This window comes from Grus americana, chromosome 5 (assembly GCF_028858705.1).
Source record: "Grus americana isolate bGruAme1 chromosome 5, bGruAme1.mat, whole genome shotgun sequence".
Taxonomy (NCBI): Eukaryota; Metazoa; Chordata; class Aves; order Gruiformes; family Gruidae; genus Grus; species Grus americana.
The window spans coordinates 15,841,447-15,865,820 of record NC_072856.1 but is presented as its reverse complement, the minus strand read 5'-3'; the positions used below and the strand labels follow the sequence as shown (position 1 = coordinate 15,865,820).

The following is a 24,374-nucleotide window of genomic DNA, read 5'->3' as shown; positions in this document are numbered from 1 at the left end:
ACTTAAAAATATCCTCTTGAGGGAGAGAATACTGAAAATAATGCCTAGGAATGAAGAAACAAGCCTCCCTCAGTGAAATGTTCAAATAAGAGGCTAGATATCTGAAAAAAAATACCTAGGTAAACATGATTCTGCTGTAGTACAGGGATTGCATCACATAATTTCAATGCCCTTTCCATATTCCTGTTATTTCGCTTTTATTATTGTGAGGTATTACACCTTTGGCTCCACCTGTCTCTTGGTTTACCATTTCGTATTCCTTCAATGGTCAATGTCATTGTGTGGTAAGCCTTGACACCTCAAATTTTCCAAGTAGAAATGTGGTATGTCCTCAGCAGAATGAATTACTCAATCACTACTGAAGTTAGTCATCTATGCTTGTGCACCAAAAGATGCAAATCTGTCTGTACTCACCCTGGTGGACAGACACAACCTGAAACACAAGGAAGGTGTGCTGAGAAAGTGAGGTTTAACAGCTGATTCTCACAAGTTCTCTCTCTGCTGAGTTCAGGATCAACTTGTGGATTACTGCAGTTAATATAAATTTGTCCAACCGGGCAGCCATGTGCTGGGGGGAAAAAATTGACAAACACATTAGTCTTCACAGCTGAAATTCTGTATTCCCTAAAAGTCTGCAATAGATTTTGATTGAGATTATGTAATACAAAAGTGTAACATCCAATTGCATCTCTCTCCTGAGCATAGTAAGCTTCATAGAACTGCTATAAAATCTCATACAAAATATTAAAATGAATATATTCATTTAGTAAGAAACATTACGTTCTAAACAGTTAGTCAGGAATCAGCCATCCAAAACAGAAATGCAAAGTACTACCAACAGAGAAACAGAAATCAACAGAAAGCAAAAAAATTCAAGAAAAGGTCTGAGAGCTGGATGTGACGTTCCATGCTGGAGCCATGGACTACAAACAAAACAACTGTACTACACAATTGGTTTTGAGTTGCGCTCATACTGTGTATGTGCAACAGAAATGCCCAAAGTGATGGCAGTGTTTTCAAGTGGTTTTGGTTGGTTGCTGGTTTTTTTGTTTATTTATATAGGGAGAGGTTCTGGATAATTGTCAAATCAGTGCAACCACCACCTTCAAGTGCATGGGGAACAGATTTCTGCTAAAGGCCAAAGAGTTGGCAATGCTAGACCTGAAACCTCAAATAAAAGTCTTTCTCACTAAAGTAAAAGAAACACCATAACAGAGTATGGACCATAATACTCAATGACATATAAAGTATACTGTAATAGAAAAAGCACTTCTTACATTCTTTTTCTTAAATATGACAAATTTTTTTTATATTTCAGTTACTCAAGGTTTGTGGAAGGAAAGAAAAAAATATCTGTGAAAAATTACTGCCAGTGCTCAGTTCCTACAACCATGTTTTATGGGGCAAAGCTAAGCTGTGTTTGCCCTACTCAGGTTCTGCTGTTTGTCATGCAGGTAAGCTTGTTCAAGCACTCTAAAAAAATAGTATTCTAAAGCACTGGGGGAAAAAAAAGCTGCTCAGATTTAACAGTATTTTGGACAGTTACGGTGCTGCTTTGCACCAGCCTTGCTTTCAATCACACAAATACATAATTCCTAAATCATGGATTCCCCCCTGCAAGTTATTCATTTGTATATACTGCACAACCTTCTACTACAAATAAGAGGTTCCACAGAGATTGGAGGATACATATTAATTGGACTTGAAATATCTTTTCCCCTCTCTCTCTCCACTCACCTATTATGTTGTTATCACAATTCATTACTCCATCCCTGCAATGGCTGCAATAAAAATACATGAAGATGTAATGAGAGCCAGGAAGATCTGAAATATTAATGTTTTCTGTTTAATAATGAAGCATACCAATACCAGTACGAACCAATACCAAATAACTGTATAAATGTTTGCATTGAACATTAGAATTGTGGATAAAGTATGCATTGCCTTAACAACTAAAGAATATTCATTAAACTTCAAATTTTTGCTTTCTGCAGAATGTTACTATGAGTTAAAATGCCTGGGCTGACATAAGAATACATAAATACACCACTATACTGCTCCCAAAGACATCAGTGCAGCAAGAATAAACCAAGCTCTGTACATAACAGAATCGTCATTATCTAAACCAAAAATGCAATGAGCAATAGCAGCAAAACCAAACCCTAAACACAGATCTGTATATGTTACAGCAAGCTCTGGGTATGTACTCTTACATGAAAACTCTTAACACTGAACATTAGTATAAATGCTCCATTGTCCTCACCATCAGGTTAGAACTCTGCTGAAAAGCTAGCTATTAGTTTATGTGAAAATCTAGACAATACCAACAGTTCTTGAGTTGTCCCATAGTTGAAGGCAAAGCCCTAGTGTTGAATGTAATAGAGTCATAAGCTATTGTGACTGCAACGATTTTTTCTGCTGAACTCGAATGACTTTTCCCCATGCAAAACACAGTAACAGTAGATTGATAACTTTGTCTTTTCTCAACCACTCCTAACATGGATCATCAACAAAATATCCACCTGAAAACATCTCACAATATCATGAATTTCTCTCTCATTTATAACAAAATGAATGTTTCCATTCTATTTTACTGTTCTTGGCTCACAGGAGGAAACTGTGATGCAGTTGCTAATTTTTATCCTCATGCTGTCTCAAAACTAATTTTGCTTCAGCAATATTATAGGAATCTGCAATAGTAACCTACTGTGACTATTATCAGAACCAACTGGAACTACAGTTCATAATCAGAACCTAAAAAAATTCAAACAACTCTATGCTAATCAAGATTCAAAATAAAAATTTTAGGGTAGCATATCATAAAGCTTGTAGCATGTATATCCATTCACATATGCAAAATATTACACAGACAGGAACAAACATGTTTCCCCTACATGACACAGTAGAGCAAAGAAACAAACAAACTGCATAAAAGTCAACCCTAACAAGATACTGCATGCAGGGAAGCACTGAGCAACATAATACTGTCTGCTCCTGTCTAATTCCAGCCAAAATAGTCTAGTACTTGTATAAAATGTTAGCAGATCTGATAGCAACTCATTGTCAGGGAAAAAGGTAGCAGGACTGGCTTAATTTCAGATTCTGTGCTTCACTAGAGAACCTGAGCCCATGAACTCCAGCACCATTCTCCCATTCTTTTGCAATGGCTAAGACATCCCCAGTACACCTACTGCTAGTCAGCAGATTCAGAATCAAATTCTGTATGTGTCACAGTCACTCTGCTGTCATGTTTGGAGCTGCGTACATACCTCAAAGCACTGCAGGTGCTAGTGTCCTAGCTCAAGAACTTACCAGTATAATTCAGCCAACAGGCAAAGCAATACCACAGGGAACTGACAGGGACATAACTCAGATGCTGACATAACGTTGGTGTCACAATAAAAATACTTTAAAGAAGTGGTTGCAAACAACAGAACAGAAAGGCTATTCCATAAACAACCATGAGAGGAAACTCCAGTTTGAGAGAAAGTTCCAAAAAGAGGAAGCACTTGAGAAGAAAAAGGACAGAGCGCGCATAATAAGATCATAACTGCTTCTAATAAAAACAGTGACAGATTAAGAACCCAATACATTGTGTGTATTTTTCCAGTTCATCCACACATACAGCCCTACATGATTCCTAATGTATTTAGCGCAAGGTAATTCAGAGCAGCTGACAGTCTGTACCTCCGTGTTTGAAAGCCTTTCCTCTCAGTGGATCTGTATGCAACCTTGTTAAAGCCAGTAGATATATTTTAATTAACACATTCACATGAAACATAAGCTGCCAGATCCCAAATAACTCCAATGAAAACAAGGGAAAGATGATTTTCACTTGCAGTCATTTCTAAAAAATGCATTTGTGGATGATCACATGATCAGTGTGCATTCAGCCAAATATCCACTGTACTGCTTAGCATAATTAGCTAAACTAGACCCTTGAGGAGAAGGATGAAAGGAAACAAATAAAAAAAAAATCTACCAAGAGAAGCCCCTTCCCATGACTGCCAGCACTGTCTGACACATTCTGTATGTCTCATTAAAAAAACCACCAAAACAATAACAAAAATAAACAACAGGCTAGCCAGAATGATTTGACAGAGCTCTTAAAAAAGGACACACCATCTAGTCAGGGAAAAATAAAAATAGTTTTTTACCTTACCATTTGCCCAAAGATGTCATAACATTTTCTCCAGGGGGATAGTCAATTCCTTGAAAATAACAAGGACATTCATTTCTGGAGTAAAGGAAAGACAACATGTAACTGTGATTAACGCAAACTGAAAGAAGAAAAAATTCCCATTGACTTGATTGCTGTTCAAAGTTCAATTGGTTGCTTTGTTGGTTCCGGTGAGGTTTTTTGGGTGGATGGGGTTTTTGTGGTGGTTTCTTTTTTTTAAATACAAGAAATTGATCTCAGTAACTACTGATACATACTGCCATGTAACTCAAGCACATTCCAAACCAAATCAGCAACAAAGCTGAACTTCTATACAACAAAGGACAACTTTTGTATCTCTTATATGCCAGAAAACAGACAATATGTAACAACAAGCTTTCATGATGTTCGATGAGCATCAGTACTATAAAAGAGCTATTTTTGATCAATATATAAGTTCTGTATAATTCTAATATCCCGCCAAGTTTACAGATGAGTAATAGCTACAAGTTTACATGTTTATAGCTTTTCATGCTGACCTGCAAATGCAGTAGTCTAAAAGAGCGAGTGTGAGTATTAAAACTGCACCTTTACCTACCTCTGTACACATCGTTCAGTCCTGGAATTCAAATACATTCCAGAGGGACAAGCACAGCCTTCAATGCAATCACTGCTGCATGTCTCTGGCACAGACAGAGCTTGGCAGGTTCTGCCACAGGTAGACACACAAGTACTGTACTCCTTTGTATCTTCACATGAAAGAGCTGTCCAAATGAAACAAATCTCTCAAATAACAGTGCAAATACCTCCCAACAGTTTTCTGATAAACATCTCTATTCTTTCATTCCCAATCACATTAAATTCCACTAAAATTGCTATTTTGGCACTATGCTGTGTAAACTACACAGATGTAAATCCACAGTAATAATGAGTACAATGAAGTCTGCACAGTTAATCCAGATTTACACTGGGGAAACTGAACAACTGAAGCTTTTTTTCTCCTCCAACTCTGAAAACACTTGGCTCTTATGCATGGGCTCAGCATCTTAAATAAAACATTAAAAGCAAAAAATGTGTGCACTTTGCAGATGTTGCACAATACCTTCTTGAGTTTTCATAGATATATATGTATCTATCTCTCTCTCTCCTATAAAGCTTTACTTAAAAAATCCCAACACTGAAGTTCTTGAAATTTAAACCCTACAAGCATGACTTTTAAAATATATTCTAACAAAACTATACTTGCTTCTAAAAAAAGCAAAATAAAATTAAATGGTTTGAATGATTCATACAGTCATAATGGACACAGCCATTCATGTCATAATAACTGCAAGCAAACAAGTCTTTTTAGATATTCATAAAGATACTTCAGCTTGAGATACTTAAGCTGGACCAACTTTCCAAAATCCTCTTTACCGTGCATTACAACACAGATAATTACACGTGATGAAAACTACCAGATGTTAAAATTCTTGAATGTTCCATAGAACTAAGATTGTTTATGGAGCCAAACCTACTGAAACATCAGGGGTATAAGTTTAGGGTTGTTTTATAGGGTTTCAATTCTATAATTTTTAAAAAAATGTACACGAGGGCACTATGTGTCCTATTAACATCTTTTGCATCACTAAAAGTTCATATAAAGTAAAGAATTTAATAATATTATCCCACTCCTCTACCTGTGAGGCATTATAGAGCAGATAACAGGTATCACCTTTGGCTATCCCTACACTATCTATAATCTTCCATTAACTTTAATTTAAATATCAACAATACCAATTCTCTACGCTTATTTCGGTGCTCTATTTATTTCAGTGTCACTAAGAGAATAAGCTAAAAGAGATTGTCAGACAGCAGAAGTTGACAATAATCCAGCTAAAACTGCTAATTTATCTCGTTCATTTAAAGAATTAGATCAACCTAGCATCTATGAGGAAAAGAACAAATCTATTTATGCAGCTCATGAATAATATCAACATTTCAAAGCCATATAAGAGATATAGACATATTTTTAATTCTGTATACATTTGAAGCCCTCCAACTACTTAAAAAAAATCTCCACATTGTTTCTTAAGTCAAAAGAACTAAAGAAAGCCAACTACAAGAAACAATCATCTAAAAACACTGGTACTAATTCTGTCTTGACAAAAATGAACCTTGTCCTATATACAAAAGATGATGCTAGAGGTAATCCTCTTTTCACTGAAAATATTATATTAATTTAATTTTATTTTCTGATTGTCATTCTACAGTCCTCAAACAGTAATTATATAAGACTAGAAGTGAAAGGCAACTCACCGCACTCTGGGACACCTCCTCTGAAATCTATTACAACTCCAAATCTTCGGCAATGATGAGCATAATGGGCCAAAGCAGAGCAAAAACAAATCTGTCCGCATTTGCAAGTGTCTCTTCTGCACTGCTCAAAATAGGCAACGGGACTCAAATAGGGGTAGCATGGAGCAAAAAGTTCTTTCGTTAGGATGCTACAAGCTTCCGCTGCATAAGAGGCTACACAAATAACAGATTAAACACTGTTTCAGTGAGAGAGTTTTAAAAAGACTTGGAATAGAAAGTCTTCTACACAATGCAACTGATCATGGTTACATACTATCGCCATATGTATCTTTCTATCTTTGATATCTGTACAACTGTACGGAAGGACAGAAAAGAGGTTAGCTGCTCATAATTTTGAGCTTGCTCTGGGAATGCTTTTAAGGTACTTGGAAAACTTTACAATATGCAGACAGTGCCTACATACAGTCTCCTATCTTTAAACTGAATCATGGATGTGGGTTAGGCAACAGATGCTACACACTGTCCAGTGCCTTTCATAAACCCACAGGATTACATCTCTCTTCAGTTTTAAGTCATTCCCAGTAACTACCTTCAACAGGTCAGAATTTTAAAGAATAATCTGCTGTTACCCATTGTTTCAGTTGCATAAGGCTGTAACCATACCCAGAGCTGCTAGCCTGGGGTAGCACTATTGCACAGGAGAACAAGAATGGTGTCAAATAGCTACATAAGAAGCTCCAAACACAGCACTTATCTGAATATCTTAATTCTGAATGCACTAAATAATTGTGCAATAGTGGTCAAAACAAAGAATATGCTATATTAGCATAACCAGAAAGAGATACATTTTTATTTCCCACAAAATAAGAGAGATGCATAGACTAGGGCTTCACAATGGCTTTTCCAGAATTTCTGACTTCCTGTACAGGCCACTTTTTTCTACATTTGTGTTGAAATCCATTACCAAGAACACAGCTTCTTAGTGCTGCACAGAAGACAGGATGATGTAGCAGGAGACATGATGATTTCCTAGCACTGCTGAAATTACAGGCAAATCCTTAATCAGTATTTTACCTCTGTATCTTGCCTAAAAGCATGCAGAGTCCAAGACAAGAAGTAGTAGAAACTGTGAAATGGATATAACTGTTGATCTACAAAGTTCATCGTTATTAAAGGATGTCTTAGCGACCATCTGTGGTCCTCATGGCATCAGCCATTAGCATCACTCCCCAACTGTACCCTTTCAGCTGAATCTAAAGGCTGGCGGTGCATAACTATCTTTCTCCTACTCATTCTCCTCCATAGCAGACAACTAAATAAAATGTTTCATTTGCCCATTATTTTAAAAAATGAATACTGCGATACTTTTGAGTCTTCATCTTAACTAGCAGCATCACCAATACTGGACATTTTACCAATCTTTAATGCATGTCTAGCTTTACACATTGTAATTGCATACCAGAAATAAAAACATGGTATTTCAAATGCCTCCGCAAGTATCAGAAAATACTTAACAATATACTGTATGACTTGTTAGAGGACTGAACTCGACAAATGCTACTGATAAGTATTCATTTTTTCAGTGGGTAGAACTGGTTATTACTTTACCTCCTCTAACTAGGAAAATCGGCACAGATGTAGTAAGTAGAAACGCATTTGTCAATAACAATTGACCTTCACTGCCCACCTGCCTGCAGATGAATATCGCACGGATCCATTTGCCAACTATCATGCGCTAGAATGCATGCTGATGAAGTTTTCCATGTGTTTCCAAACAGCTCTGGGGTGCTTTCAGTTACTCCAACTGGAGATCTTTTACAAAACAGAAGTCAGTCACAAAAGATACAGTGAATTTACAGAATGGTCTCAGTTCTACCATCCCCTTCAGCAAAGCTGATTTAAGCTCCCCTTCCACTCCTCCATATTCTCAGGCACTCTCCCATAAAGCACTGTCAGCTTTAATTTCAGGACTCTTCTCTTTCTTTCCAGGCAAAGGCCCAGAAAAGAAAGAGAAGATCTGTTCTAGAGCCATTAGATACTCTGTAAGGAAGGACAGATCAAAACAGACCAAGTTCCATTTTCACAAGAGAGAAGGAGGGAGCACCACTGTTATGAAAGTCTGCACTCCCTTATTCATACTTCTGCCTCCTAAGTGATATCTGATCCATTTTTCTCTCTCCTCTACCTATAATTTCCTGTCTGTTCCTGGGTAGCTGACTTCCCAAGCTCTCTAGTGCCTGCAAGGAAGGGGAAAGAACAAAAGTCCAAGGGTCCAGAGATATAACTGCAAAAGCAATTGGATAGATACCCGTAAGCAGAGGGGCAGCAAAAGCTGAAAGACAGGAAGACTTTGATCAAAATAACCAAGGCACATCAATGTTGTATATGGAGAAGGATCGAAACCGTGCATTTAAATATGGGATGTTACACTCTAGGGAAAAGATTGCATTAGGCATACAACCAGTAGTATTACTTCTGGTAAAGTAGCTGGGGGTGGAGGCATTGCAAAAGACACCACTGTCTGTGGCAAGTATCCCAAATCTGGTGTGGCTCAGGTGTTTTGTGCACGTGCCAAGATGCTTACACATTACAGTCAGTGGCACGTCTCAGCACAATTCATAAGTTCCCTGTAGTTTAAGGGCTTTTATACAAATATCAACTATTGAATGATTTCTCACTTGAGATGCCGATCAGTCCAAAGACTGTCATCCAAAATGCCCTACAAAACTTACTTGCTTCAAACAGAGAAATATTTTAAGTAGTTTTACATAAGTAGTATCTCTCCACTGAGATCCTGTCTATATGTTTCTTAGCCTCATTATAAATATTTTGATAATACTTTTTAAGATAAAAAAGTCTTCCAAAATCCACTAGAATATTTTTTGTGTGTGTTTTTAAATGGGAACTCTTATGGAAAGTTTTCCCATTTTTCTATTAGTTTTGATTTTAAAAATTCCAACTGTTTTGAGAGAAAGAAGTTATCTTTTTTTTTCCCCTTGATCAAAGAAATATTCTGTCATGCTCTAAATTAATGTTCTCCTTCTCCCACTGCCATTAGGCTGCTCAATCCTCTGGAAGCCAGTTTTCTTTAGTATCTGTAGGAAATAAGCTGCAAAGAAGCTGGATAAACAGCAATCTTGCCTGTGGTGCTCAGGCAGCTCTGACCACCCTTCACTGCATCACAACGAAGCGAAGCTCAGGCAACAGCCAATTCCTGTTGCTGGCCTGCACTGAACAATGGAGGCTCTGTTGCAGAGAACAGATCAGAACTTGCAGCAGAAAACAGGAGCTGGAGAGATACAAGCAGGCTTGCAAGGATGCAGAAAGTCCCTTAAACAGGTCCCTCCATATTTTGGACAAAACTTTTCAGATAAACTAGTATTGATGAGTCTCTCATATTTCACTGTATTTTTACAGTAAAATATTTTAAGCAAAACCTGGCTTGATATCCCATAGTTGAAGTTACAGATTTTCTGTTAGCAAACTAAAACCTACTATCTAACACAAAAATTCAAAATAAATTATTCTTGGTATCTATCCATTCAGCTTCAGTACACACTTGATCTACCACTCTAACTGTAGATATTCATATACTGGAAAATAGAAATCTTGCAGCTAGTCATACAAAAAATCATCCTCCATATTTCCATTGAAGGTTCCACAAAGGCCCACAGTATCATCTTTCCACCGTCCATCAGCTTGAAGATAAAGCCTCAGTCCTTCTCTGTCATACAGTATCTGTAATCCAATGTGTGTCTTTACTTGAAGAAATACAGAGGAGAGTTTCCGTATTTCAAATAACTCTGGTGAGTAAAAACAGAGATTGTTGAAAGGCAAAAGAAACCTGCTTGTAATTTGCATTTTGTTTCTTGTCATTTCACTGGTTTAGTTACATAAAAATAATATGAAAGTTACATCTTTTCCTATTAAGACTCTATTTTCCCCTAATCATTGCTTTCTCTCACGAAAGTTACACTGATGCAGACTATAAAGAAGAACAAAAACCTTATGACAGTCACAATACTTTTTAAAAATGCATCCAGAGTTCACTGGAATATTCCTAAATAAATCTAAAAACAAGTCAAATTAAAGATACAAACACTGCAGATAACATTGCAGACCATTTATTTAGACAACCTAATCCTAACACCAGCAATGTGCTTCCTGTTATTAGTCTTTTTCAGGAAATTCACAAAGAGCCAAGATCCCACAGACATCAAATGTACTAATGATTTGCATATAAAGCTCTCACTGAAGCTAACATTGAATCTCACAGAACAGAGTCACATATGTGGAATACTTGGTAATATCTTCCAGGGCGACAGATTTAAAAACTCATCGAAGCAAAAAGAAAGAGAAACAAACAAAAAAATTTTGTCTCAAAATTTGTGGCTTATCTGCAAGGGGCAAGAGGGCTCATTCCACTTATATTTACTCAAGTTGTTTACAAAAAAAGGAAAAGACATTTTTCAGTCAAGAATCAGAGAAAATAATTTCCCCTCAGAAAAGAACTAACCAACCTCGTAAACGTGAAGGACTCTAACTAGAGTCAGAACATAATCATAAGAGACACTAGCCCCATACAGCTACTGTATAACTCCTACCATCAGCATAAAAAGTACATCAGCAGTTCATTTGTGAAACACAAGAAATTAATAATGTTCATATTAACAATATATCACTTCAGTATCTTAGCAATATTGACAGTATCGCAACATACATGTATGCCATTAAAATACTGTTAGTGCTTTATAGGAGTTATATGCTTATATACTATTCCTTACCATCTGCATAAGGCAGGTTAACTTTGTATTGGTCATATACCAAAACATCTCCTGAATGAGTCAAAGTCACTTGCCTCTTGGGGTCCTGCTTAAGAATAAGGCTGATTGATTGGATACATGATCCATCTTGGTTCTACACGTAAGAGCAAAACAAATTTTTAAAAAATTAAGTAGGACAAATGTTAAATAATAGTGCAAGTAAGGCTATAATTAGTGGAGAATTAAAAAATTTCAGTTGTATCTTCTTTACAGTTCTACAACTTGCAGAGTGCACTTGTAAAACATATAGCTTTACAGCTACATAAGAAAACTTAGTATTTTGAATTATTTCATATATACTTTTAAATATAACTCTAACCTGTTACGAAAATACAGCTCAAAAGTGGGATTTGGAAAGAGAAACTTAAACAATTGTTACGACAGACACATCCGCAATTCATGAGACCTCCTAATGAAAGACCCACTGAGGCTGAATTAATGCTCACAAACAAGGCTGCCTTATCCACACAGCAGTGCACAGAAAACCAAATTTGTACTTTAAAGTGTTCTGATATACCCAGGTTCTTTTACAGCATATTTAAGATATAAAATTCTTTTAAAGGCAAACAATAATGAAAGACAGAAGCGTCTTGTGAATCATTATTTAAAACAGCATTTAAGTTCATTATTTATGAGAGGAGTTATGTCCCTGAATGAATATTGATCAAAGAAAGGCAGCATCGTTTCAGTATACAATATCACAACTTATTATTGTTACTAACATTGCTTATTCTTATTTCCATTTCAGTTCTCTAAGTCAAAATGTCACATAGAATAAATATGGAAAGGAATACTGCATTTCAGTTTGGACGAAACAATACTCAAAAGAATCCTAGATCAACCTCATCTACCTTACGCACATCCACCCTCGTCAGTGGCACTTAATTGTCAACATTACTAAAAGCAGCTAATCGACTGAAATCCTAAGACCAAAGAATTACGATTTGTGTGGTAAAGTTTCACAACATAAAGAAGCTACATGGCCTACACAAGAAAATTTCACAACAGCTTAAATATCAAGAATTAAATTCAAGTTAACTGCTTTTATCAAAACAGAAGTCAACTACAGAACATTGTTCTGTGTTAATTAGGCTGGATTTTTTTCCATCATTATTCTGGTACATTATTTTCTAAGGAACTCATTAGGGCCTGTGCTGACATATAAACAGAATTGTTTTTATACCTTCAGCTATTTGTTTTAATTTTAATTATTTTTAAAAGTGGATGATTCCCACATAAGACATGAAAGCCCACATTTTATAAACTTTAGCATGAGGAAACACCCAAACAGAAAGAAAAGCCTTCAAGACAGCCTAAGAAAAGTCCTAAAGCAAGTCCTGGAACTGGCTGGTACCTAAATTAAGTCCCAAACTACCACATCTTCCTGCATGTTTTATGTTACTGTAGTGATCTTCAACTAGACACCATACCACACAGGTGGAAAGCAGCACAAGTCTGAGGCCTATTTAATATTGAAAGTTTTCAACATATCACAGTAACAAACACACCTGTACTAAATAACATGGCAACTAGCCAGATAGATGGTTAATACTAGTCAGTTCTTATAAAAGTTTCCAGGCCAGGACTTCCACCTTTCAGAGTAACTACAGGTACTTTGGCTTTCAATGCCAATAGGGCAAGAATGCTCATTAAAGCGTGCTTATTAATCACATAAGATTACCAGACTTTTTCTTAATAGAATGAATTTGATCACTGCTGAATTTTTTAAAAAGAAATATGTTCTGTCACTGAGAATCAGGCACAGAGGTGAATCAAGAGATGACTTGAACGTTTTACCACATCAGCATCCTGCAATTCACTCTGATACGTGCTGAAACACATCAGAATCGGAGTCCACCTTCTACTTTCTCTTTCCTCTAGGAAGGACTTAAGTTTCTGCCACTCCTGCTATACTCAAATCTCTTTACTATAGCTTCTGAGGCATCAGCTTATTTATACTGGCTTAGTATGGCTGGATAAAGACACTGTCTATTCCCTGCCATCTACAGAGGAAAGGGGGAAGGCACCCAATTGCTCTTTCTTCTGTTCAGCCTCCTTCACTGCAAGACCTTGTAACAATTTAAAAGGTATTCAAGAACAATTACAAAAATTGAGTCCAGTCACTTTTGGCAGACTATTTGTTCATTTTACTCTCATCTTGATTATCTACCTTCAATGTCTCATAATGTCTTACATACCAAAACATATAGAGACACGTCTGAAATCACTTGGTCAAAGAGCAGCCTAGGTCTCACTGCAGGAAATTTATCATTGACTGGATCTGGCCCTGAGCTGCAGTCCAGAAGTGTCCAGCAGAGGTGCGGGAGGCTGCGCTTTTCAGTCCTGCTGCCTACAGAGAAGGCATAACTGATGATGAAACAGGAAACTGTGAAAGAGGCACTGAAGAAGATTTAGTTAAAATATCCCTGCTTTGGACAGTTGTACCAACAGCAAAATTATACTGTGAATAGTGTCATTCACAGTGCAAACAGATTAGGATGTTTAGTTCAAAGATAGACACTTTTATCCTAGTCTCACTGACTTTTACTGGGACTTGCCTAATACAGGGCAAATGTTGCCCTATTTATTAAAAACAATTACTAGAGCTCCAAGGATCTCTGAACACTACCATGTGGCTTTGACAGATGCTGAACAAGCACAGAGCAGATCATCTGCCAGTCCTTCAAGTACCATGGAGACACAAGGACACACAGTGGTGTGTAAAGATTAAAAACTACATTCAGAATTTCCCTGTCTCTAAAAAATAGTGCAACAGTGATCTTTCACCAACAGTTGAAATGATAAAATGAAACTTAAAAATAGTAAATTATAAAAATAACTGGAGATACTTCATCAGCTCAACCAGCTCTCCTGGACTGATAGTGACGACAGGTATCTGCATTGTGAAGCCATGCTCCTGTAGATTATCTTGTCATCTTGCCCCTTTAAGAAATTGTATTTCTCTGCATATCATTCAGGAACAGTAGCTATAAATTAACAATTTGTCAACCTTTTAGGAAGCTGAAAATAAAAGAATACCATCTGGTACACGCAGCAGACCAGAGCCAAGAGAATAATCCTCTACAGTATATATGTTACTACACAATATTGACAAAAGCTTTATTATTCCTTCATGTTGAAACTTAAGGAGAAATTCTACCTGACAATTATTCTCTGTTCCAATGAACTGTTTCTTTCACATCACTGCTCCTGCCAACTTTCAGCAGGTGTTTTCACAGGAATGGCCATTTCTCTCACTAGACACTTTAAAAAAAAAAAAAATCTATATTCAGAAGACCTTCTCATTATACAAACTACAAAGCCAGTGAGGTTGTCACCTGAAACTCAGATAAGGTTAAGCTGTGCTGATCACTTGACTGATTCTCCTTCCAAAAAGTGCTTAAACAAATTTTCACATCGTTTTGAAATAACTTGTTGCCTGATGACTGTTCATGTCACCAGCTCTAAGTCTCTAGATGACTGGATTCTTTGTGATTCTGAGAGCTAAAATCTCCCCAGGTATTTTCTTTCTACGTTTTTAATCTGCTTGACTGAGATGGGACTGATAAGGGTGGGTTTTTTTCAAAAAAAAAAAAAGCATATAAAATCTCAAACCATCAAGAAATATGAGATTCTGCACTACAAATCTTTTAGCTTCCCATTTCAATTCATTAATTTTTATAAATGGGAAAAAGATAATGGACAGTGCCTAGGGAACTGTAAAGCAGCTCTTCTGCCAAGTGGTACGAGCTAGTTGATAGTCAAGACACTTGAATAGCTGCACTGAAGCCCCACATTCTTGCATTATATTACACAAACTGTTCTCACTACCCTCTCGCCACTTGTACACTGATAATTAAATTAGCAGCCTGTAGCCCTGGAACACACCACATAAGCCTCTGATCACCCACCTGGCTGTTAATATCCAGAACGCTTCACTCAAACCTCTGTAAAAGTCTATACCTATTAGGGACTGTTCAGGGTGGCTTTGTTAAAAGGTAGGTGAAATATGAAGCCCAACATGTAGTAAAAGCCAAGAGAATCTGTTTTTTCACCTACAAACCACTTGGACACAGAGATACATTAAGCAAAGTCCCTAAGTCAGGGTGAAGAAGATGCAAGAATTACTGCAAGTCTCTCTGCAGTCTCACAAATGCTGCAGAAAGCCAACTAATTTGATTATCACTTTTCCCACAACAATAAACCAAAAGGCACATTTCTGTCTGTTTTGCACACAGATAAGTGTTCTGTAACACGAAAGGGAAAATGAGACCCACAATACATATCCTGCACAGTACCACAGCAGATATTTGCTCCAGACCTCTGTTGTCCATTGATGGGCTTTTCAACAGATCAGGCTGAAAGGTATCTCATTGTGGGCTTCTGCAAGGAGTCAATCATGGCTCAACAAGTTACCTAGAGTGCTTCTCTGTGGATCCCCTTTGCTTATCTTCAACCATATTTACGCTGATTGAACAGATCTATGCCTATGTTGTATAGCTATGTTTATGTTTTGTTTCATAGTTAGGTTTTTTTTTTCCTTCTAGATGATGATACTGACTTAACTCCTCAGGATCCCAAGGTTAGCACAGAATGAAGCCAGCAAAACTCTCCTAGGAGCCATAGAAGAAATAGTGGGACATTTACTTGCGGATCATCCAGTTGGAAAATATATTTGGTCACTACCCAGTTAAGCTATTTTTCTTACCTCTCAGCTTTTATCACTGAGATGAGAAGGGGACTCCATGCACTCAGTCTCCCATCTCTTACCTGGATTGCAAATAAATCATTTCTATTATAATAAACTCATCAATGCCACTTTAATATGACTTCTTCTGCTTAAAGATCTTCTCTGTCATACAGAGAAGTAGGTTTTAGTGCATACAGGCAAAAAGACTTATATGCCTTTAGAAAGTGTGGCATGACAACTTATATGACCATTTTTTTTCCCAAGGAAATCTCAAACTCATGAACAATACAAGCTGCAGAGAAGAATGAATGCAATCACATTAGTGTAAAAGGACTTATAGAATCATACATTTATTTAAAACACAAAAGAAAACTACTATAATGAAGTGTAGTTAGCACCATTACTTTTTACTTCTGTGGAGGTAAATCTCATTTTATGCGAAGTACAGGACTGCAACAATATGGAAACTAAGAACTAAAATTTGGGCCTAACATATAATAGATGGTCTAGAAATACAGCAAAAAGTCACATTTAAGTCTATACATACTTCGAATATCCTCCTCAATATTGCTCCTATGTAAAAATTATTACACAAGACCAGTAGAGACAGAACATAAATCTGGCCAAGATTAATAGCTTTAAGTTTAACATCTTGTTCCTACAGCAAGTCCAGCAGCTTAGTAAGTAGGCATCCACAGCAGCATAATAACCCTAATACAAACGCAGGCCAAATTCTGCCTTTATGTGCATATGTAAGACTCAAAGTCAGTGAGAAAAGCCCAACTGCAGCAAACAGCTCAACTCAGTCAACTACACTTCTCATACTACCTATGTATGTTTAAAATCTATTCTAACTTGCCTTAACTTCCTCAAAATTACAAGACCTAACAAGACTGTAATAAGAATGAAATGCTGTAGCAAAAATCTTAACAGTGTTCCGTAATTCACAGGTACAAGGTTATAATACATGCTCAGAGATCCACACACACAACGGAGAATGGGTCTTAGATGTAAAGTAATTAAATATTTAGTGACTTCTGTGTACAGTATCAGAAACTCAAACATAAAGTAGAAGCACCCTTACCATCAGGTACATACATGCGCATGTATGTTTAGCTGAAATCAATTGTACAGGATACCAACTTAACAACAGTAACGCAGATGCATACATATACCCAAATCTGAGAGAGCTGTCCCAAAGACTATCCAAACTTTTTCATATCAATGGAAGTAGAAGTAAATTTCAAGCTGCAAGAACAAAGCTGAAAAAAAATCTATATTCAAGGCAGAAAAAAGTCATTCTTCCTTGAAGCAGCAGGCTTATTTTGTGCTGGCTGCAAATCCAAAAACATGTACTCAGAAAGCTCAAGAAAACAAGCCATCATCCAGGGTTTGCTGCATGAACCACCATGGTGCTACTGAATGATCTCAGTGAACACTGAATAGGAACACTAGCATAATCTTTCCTATTTATTGCAAGCAAACTGAGAATTTAGGTACAGACTTCCTCTGTGCTGTTGTTGTTCAACTATTTCATCATTAAAAGAAATTGTTGCTACTGAATAATTTTAATATATTTTTTCACAAATAGCTTTCATTTTTTTAATACTTCCCCCCCCCAATTAATAAACCCTTCAGGATATAAACAGTACAAGAAGGTTTAAGCCTTACCCGTCCACAAGGAGCATTTTGCAAGGATATGGTAAACATTCCAGATGTACGGCTTTTTGCTAGAATATACTGGCAGGTAGCTTGGAAAGTGTATTTGCGCCCATCAAAGGTCATGAAATGAATGTCTCCTGAAACTGAGCATTCAGCTGACAAACATAATAAATAATGGATTTAAGCATGTAGAAAAGACAGTGTACTCTCAAGAGTTATTACTGCCATAGAGTTCATACACTCCGACATATGTTATAATTTATAAAACTGTATTCATATTATAACCAGGTACTAGGAACACAGTTAGGAACTGAATCTTATCCTTGCTTTTGTTACAGAGTTCCTACCTGACACCAGGATACCTAAACAATTCTTCCCCCAAAAGAAGACAATAGTATGTGTGATCCTTAAATTCTGGGTATTTGATTTATGGCTCTAACAACTGATTTGCAGAAACATTAAACACTCCCACAGTTAATTGGTAACTCTGAGACCAGTGCTTGAACCTATAGGCAGCTATAAGAACCATGGGGCCATGGGTACCTTTAACATGCCAAATCCTTTTGACCTTAATCTCTGCAGTTTAACTGCCTGTGAAGTGAGAATAACATCCTTCGCTCCACAGGCAAGCTGTGAAAATAATTAACTAGTATTTGTACAATACCTAGATACTATATCACTAGCCAGCGATATCATGGGGGAAAAAGTAATCTTGCCATAATGTGTCAAGTGACCATTGCAGAGGAAACTTTAGTTGAATAACAAGAATGACTAAGTAGTCCCATTTACCAGAGAAATTATGGTAATGTATAGGGAGACATATTACTGCACTAAGCTAAGAGGCAGATGCCTGCTATTCAGACCATTTTAATATTTAATCTGTGTGTGGAGATGTGTTTATATGTAGATATAAATAAAAATTATATAGTGAAATATCATATTAAGATCTAACAGCAATATTCTACCCCAAGTGAAAATTCAATTATTAAAAAAGTTAAGTATTCAAGATTTTCACATACCTGGACATGTAAGATTTGTACAAATCCAGTTTCCTCCAATGCAGGTGCTGAAATAAAAACAAAAAAGTTTCATACTTTTTTTCTTTTTGGTGAAGTACATATATGGCTGTCCCTCAGTTCTTCCTGGATTTCTTCTCTATGGAATGAGCACCAAGTGTCTTGAGTCTCACAAAAGGGTGCAGAGTTACCACAGTCACTAGAATGTCTGGAAGCTGTGGCAAGAACTTGTCATGAGGATATAATTAGGTGAAATTTCATCCATGCACTCAGTAACACTTTTCTTTCTTGTTAGCTCCTTGATAACCATTATATAAAGTCAAGGATTATTAAAATTGAAAAGAACACACACAAGCGATTTGAATCTTATTACTTTAAAAAAAATAGAAACATTGTAAAAAAAAAAAAGTTGCACTTTTGCAAGCTCATCCATTTTCTTCAATTAAGTTGATCCAAAAAAAGGCATTATCTCTCTCTACAAATTTTTTTCCAATGTATAAATTAACTTAGAAATTCCCAAAACAGCAGCTTAATATCATAATGACATTAGGCTCTTTGTGTCCAAGCGAGACAAGACAAACAAGAGACAAAGTCAAGTCAAAGTAATTCTCCGGTTAATATTTCAAATTCTAGATTCCTTTTAGTTTGAGGCAGAGTTCAAGGTGAAAAGAGTACTAAACATATTCTCTACAGTATCTGTCATTTGCTCTTCTTCCACATTAATAGCTCTACAGGTTCTTTTATCTTTCCTTTCATTGCAAAACATATAAGGTACAACAGGTTTTGTACATAGCAACAGTGAGGACTTGGCAATGGTATTCAATTTTTAACTGAAATAGGCTTTAAAGAAGTTGTCCCTCATGACCATGAAAGGATTAAGTCCACAGCGTAAAAAGGAAAACTTACTAACCAGTTATTACATTCCTCATAAACCACTGAACCCATTTCAAAGAAACTTCCGTGGTAGTCACAAGGACAGTCCATAGGCTTGACACACAATTCATTTTCATAAATTAAGCCTAGAAGAAATAAAACAACAAGAAAAAAGTGAAATATCTGTTTAAACAGCTAACAAATCGAGCACATGGAGCACTAACAAGTATACCCAAGAACACCACAAATGGTCACTTATGATAATAAAACTAGACTTTTTGATAGTTATTTTTGCAGAACAACTGTGCATTTGTATTATATTAAATAAACTATATTACATGGACGAAGTGCCTAAATTGCTTGACATACACTAACAGTAGTATGAATAACAAGCATTTAGTATTGGTGGAGGGGGGAGGAAACGACCCACACAAAACTCACAAAAACAAACACAAACCATGCTGCTTTGAGTAACTTCGGCTTCCTTTCTTTTTTACAAATCTTTGCCTCTGTTCTATGGCACTGTTAACGTCCTTATTTTACTATAATGGTTTTTTGCTTTGTTTTTTGGGGGGTTTTGTGGGGGTTTTTTTGTTGTTTGGGGGATTTTTGTTTTGTTCTTTTTAATTATTACATTATCAGAGAGCCAGAAGCTAAAAGACTTTACTAGCCCATAAAAGATAAAACATGTGACAAAGATGATTATACTTATAAATCATCAGGGTACATATAAGAGGCAGGACTTGAAGATCCATGGCATTAAGAAATGGCAAGGAATTCTCTACTGTAAGCGTAGTGAGGCACTAGAACAGGTTGCCCAGAGAAGTTGTGGATGTCCCCTCCCTGGAAGTGTTCAAGGCCAGGTTGGATGGGGCTTTGGGGCAACCTGGTCTAGTGGAGCATGTCCCTGCCCACGGTTAGGGGGGTTGGAACTAGATGATCTTTGAGGTCCCTTCCAACCCAAACCATTCTATGATTCTGTAACTTTCTCTGTCCTCTGTTAGAATTCTGTACCCAACACAAGCCAGTAACAAGGGGAAAACTGGACATCAAAGTATATTTTTTGGTAATAAAGTTTTGCTATAGGCCACTTGCCAGAACCATACAACAGTGTAAGAATCTCAGTGTCAAAACCTGTTTCTGGCCACATGAATGAGTTTTAGTCATGTCACGTTTTTGAGCTATCCTAAGTACCTGACCTTGCAGACCTTCAGAAAAAATAAAAACCAACCAAACAAAACCCCAACAAAACAACCCACTAAAATAACCCCCAAAAACCCCAAACAGCAACCGCCAGAATCAGGAGGATGTCAACATCAGGATGTCTGTCAACAACAGAGCAAACTCCATTTTTCACTCAAATTGTGGAGCTCTACGGCTAGAATGTGGATCTGTGCTGAAACTTATTCCCACTTGTTACAGAGGGAGGAAGAGGCTCTTGTCAGTTACAAGGAAAACAGGGTCACTCATCCAGACACTGTTGGCACTGCATTTATAAAAAGCTCCTGTGAATGCCTTAATCTAACCAGGCCATATAGGTATGTGACCTTGGGAGAGAACAATCTGAAAGTTACATGGAATCAAATAATATGTATTTGAGAAGCGAAACTTACCATCTGGACAGTAGCATCCATCAATGCAGGGAAGCTCACTGTCAATGCACTGTGATTGCTGATGACATGAAACCGGGCAACAGTTGATGCATTCATTGTAGGTCAAGGGTTCAGCGCAGGTAATCACTAAAAAACAGAAACAGGTCAAGAAATGAAAAGGTATTGTGCTACTGCCTAGGGCTTAAATAGATTGCACACATTTCTTTCTGGTAAATCAATTGAGTATCTGTTGTCTAAAACAATTAAACAATTGTTTTCATAACACACACACAGAATATACATATATTCACATTCTGTCCATTAAAGGTGCATTGAGAAGGAATAACCTTAAATTACATGAAGGGAACCTCAGGGAAGCTTTCTCACAGCAGAACTACTTTGATACTGAGACCAGCATAGGAAGTGGTAGAACATCCATCAACAAACATTTGTGGGAACATGGGGGAAATCTTCTGTCATGAATGACAAAGCAGTTTTGACACTGTGTTCCAGACAGGTGAACAAATTAGATGATCTTTTTCAAGCTTACTTTCTGTGACTTCTAAGATGAAGAGGTATGCAAGTGTAATTGAAATTTATTTTTAACACTCAAGACACACTTTTTATACATCAGAGAGTCATGAAGACTTTGACAATATTTGAAAGAGTAGCTGTATGAAGAAACAAGAATCTTAAAGAATCTCTGATGTTTTAGTAAGAAGGTTCTTAAAACACATTCTAATAAGCTTAGTGCTTTAAATACATTCAGTACAAATTACACATATAAAAAGAAATTCCATTGCATTTACGTAGCCTTGAAGCGATTCCATAGTTATGCTTTCATTGAGAACTATACAAGTTCAAAATAGGAGGAAGGACAAAGAAGTAAAAGTATGAAGAGCATATTTAAAACACAACTACTAAGCAGTATTTCCGAGTACGAAAGCATCTGCATACCACACTGCTGAAAGTGCATTCGCCATCCATGAAGTGGCTTTCCTGCTTGGGCACATGCTCTCGCATATTCAGTTAATGCTCGACACCAAGTTGCATTATCAACTGCTGACCTTACACAAATAAAAATTGACATATTATTTTCTACCTACATTCAAACATGCAATCATAACCTCATGAATGCTCCTGCTTTGCATACAACCACATTGTTTTGAATCTACTTTAATAATGTTCTAAGGTACTGTGTGGTTTGGCTAAGTCAATGGGTAAGACATTCTGCCACACTAGAAGACAGGTCATCAATATATTTGACGCCTGACACTAATGTCCTGAATAAATCCATGAAAGCCAGAGTTACAGCAGTATAAACAGATTTGAATACAGGTCTTGATTTTTACAAGAGGAGCAGCATCCTTCAGAAAACTCACAAGAAGAAAATGTAAGACTACTAGTGAGTCACTATGGTACAAGAAATGAAAATTACATTTCCTGTCCTGCCTATTGATTTAACTAGTCAAAAACACTTGGACAAGGAGCATAGCAGGTTGTGAAATGACAGTATAAATTCAAATAGCAATCAAATTTCTCTTTACATTGGATTAACATATGGCTTGCAGATGCCAAACTGGTTTATTTACTATTACTTTTCATTAAGGTTAGAAATACTAATGATATTGCACTCTCAGAATCAAAACAGATGCCATATTCAAAGGAAGTTACACCAACAAATTATGAAAGCATCTAGGCCTGATTTTGGCCATCCTTATACCAAAAAAAACCCCAGGAACAACTCCACAGAAATTTCTGGCAGTAAAACTAGAACAAGTGAGAAAAGCAAGATAGTAAGAGAATGTTGGATAAAAACTGGTAAGCAGAAAAAGACACACATTAGTTCTGTTAACATTTACAATTCATTCTTATGATAGAAGGACAATGTTTTTTATAATAGCTTTGGAATTACCCAAAAAACATTCACTTACATGCAAAGATCATTGGTGCAGCTTGCCATAAAAGGAAGAGGACTCACATATTCGTGACATTGTTCAAATGGGGGATGTAACAAGATATTACACAGAGTGTATGCCCTCTGAAATGAATGAGATAGCTGTTGTGAAGAGGTTTTCAAAAAATAAACCTAAGCAGAATAGCATACTATGGAAAAATGAGAACAGACATCTCAGCCTGTGACTATGAATCACCTTCCTCTCATTAACTAGAAGCAGTGGCTAGCAACATATTGCTCTCCATGCCAGAGTATTGATAACATTGAATTTTTTAATCCAAGGTCATACCAATGGTAATAAAATATACCCCTTCCCCAAGGCAGGCACAGACCCTGTTGCAGCTAAGCCCAGATGACCTGAAACAGTCTTCATTTTAGTTAAATTATACAGTAAAAGGCAAAAGAAATAAAACATACCTGGCATTAGTTTCAAAGCACTTCATTTCACGGTTGTATCTTGAAAACATTACTTAAGAGGAAAAGCTACTTCAATGTGATGGACAAAAGTAACAATAATTTGTATTTTAAACACTGGCAAATTAATACTCTCATTCTGGTTTTGCCTGCCTGCTTCTTTCTATCCTTCCTAAGGGAAGGAATGGAAACCGTCTCTAGAACACACTCCTACTTTACATCTTTTCACTCATTTAGTCCCAGATTCAAACACTTCTATTGACTGCTATGCGGACAATATAACATTTGAAAAGATCAAGAATTAAATTACAAACTCATACAGAAGAAAAGTGTGAGGAGGAAAAGGAAAGGACAAGGGAAGCTCTGCTGCAGCAACCATTTTAATCCACCTCTCAAAAAAAGAACTGAGAATATTTCCAGTCTCCTTCAAAGCATTAAGTGAAATTCTCACTCTAATTAGAATCACCAACTATTGTAATAATCCTTCCGTGTTGATCCAAACCTGTAGAGAATCACGGCTTTGTGTCAGGCAGGGTGGTTCATTGAGAAGAGATTTATCCCAATTGGGTCTTCCTTGAGGAGGATTTTCCTGCCAACTCTCTACGAATTCTGTCACATCATCTGTCAGTTTTCCTAAACAAGACACACAGAGTCACAGGGTGACTTGGAAGAACAACAATGTTTCTATAGGATTTCCCAGGAAAACATCTCAATAATCAAAACATTACATTAAGCAGAGAGTGCCAAACCCTTCCTACAACTAAACGAATCAGCTGTTAGTCTGAAGACAATCTGGTCCTTCTAAGAAACAAAAATACTTTTTAAAGGTACTACAATAGGAAGGCTTTAGAATGGCAGAAAGAAGCTTACTCATGCAATTTGGCAAGGAA

At 36.8% G+C, this 24,374-nt stretch overlaps 1 protein-coding gene across 1 annotated transcript in view; it reads right to left on the bottom strand.

Moving 5' to 3' along the window:
* OTOG (otogelin) overlaps nucleotides 1–24,374 on the bottom strand; it is a 114,454-nt gene that overhangs the window by 70,511 nt on the left and 19,569 nt on the right. The window contains exons 9-23 of the mRNA XM_054826090.1: nucleotides 23,987–24,117; nucleotides 23,048–23,154; nucleotides 22,071–22,180; nucleotides 21,135–21,260; nucleotides 19,559–19,667; nucleotides 18,652–18,698; nucleotides 17,642–17,787; nucleotides 11,242–11,374; nucleotides 10,083–10,260; nucleotides 8,145–8,269; nucleotides 6,458–6,670; nucleotides 4,758–4,923; nucleotides 4,163–4,237; nucleotides 1,738–1,781; nucleotides 415–568 (exon numbers count right to left, since the gene is read on the bottom strand). Coding sequence (XP_054682065.1) covers nucleotides 415–568; nucleotides 1,738–1,781; nucleotides 4,163–4,237; nucleotides 4,758–4,923; nucleotides 6,458–6,670; nucleotides 8,145–8,269; nucleotides 10,083–10,260; nucleotides 11,242–11,374; nucleotides 17,642–17,787; nucleotides 18,652–18,698; nucleotides 19,559–19,667; nucleotides 21,135–21,260; nucleotides 22,071–22,180; nucleotides 23,048–23,154; nucleotides 23,987–24,117 — 1,864 coding nt within the window. The remainder of the gene's footprint in view (nucleotides 1–414; nucleotides 569–1,737; nucleotides 1,782–4,162; nucleotides 4,238–4,757; nucleotides 4,924–6,457; nucleotides 6,671–8,144; nucleotides 8,270–10,082; nucleotides 10,261–11,241; nucleotides 11,375–17,641; nucleotides 17,788–18,651; nucleotides 18,699–19,558; nucleotides 19,668–21,134; nucleotides 21,261–22,070; nucleotides 22,181–23,047; nucleotides 23,155–23,986; nucleotides 24,118–24,374) is intronic.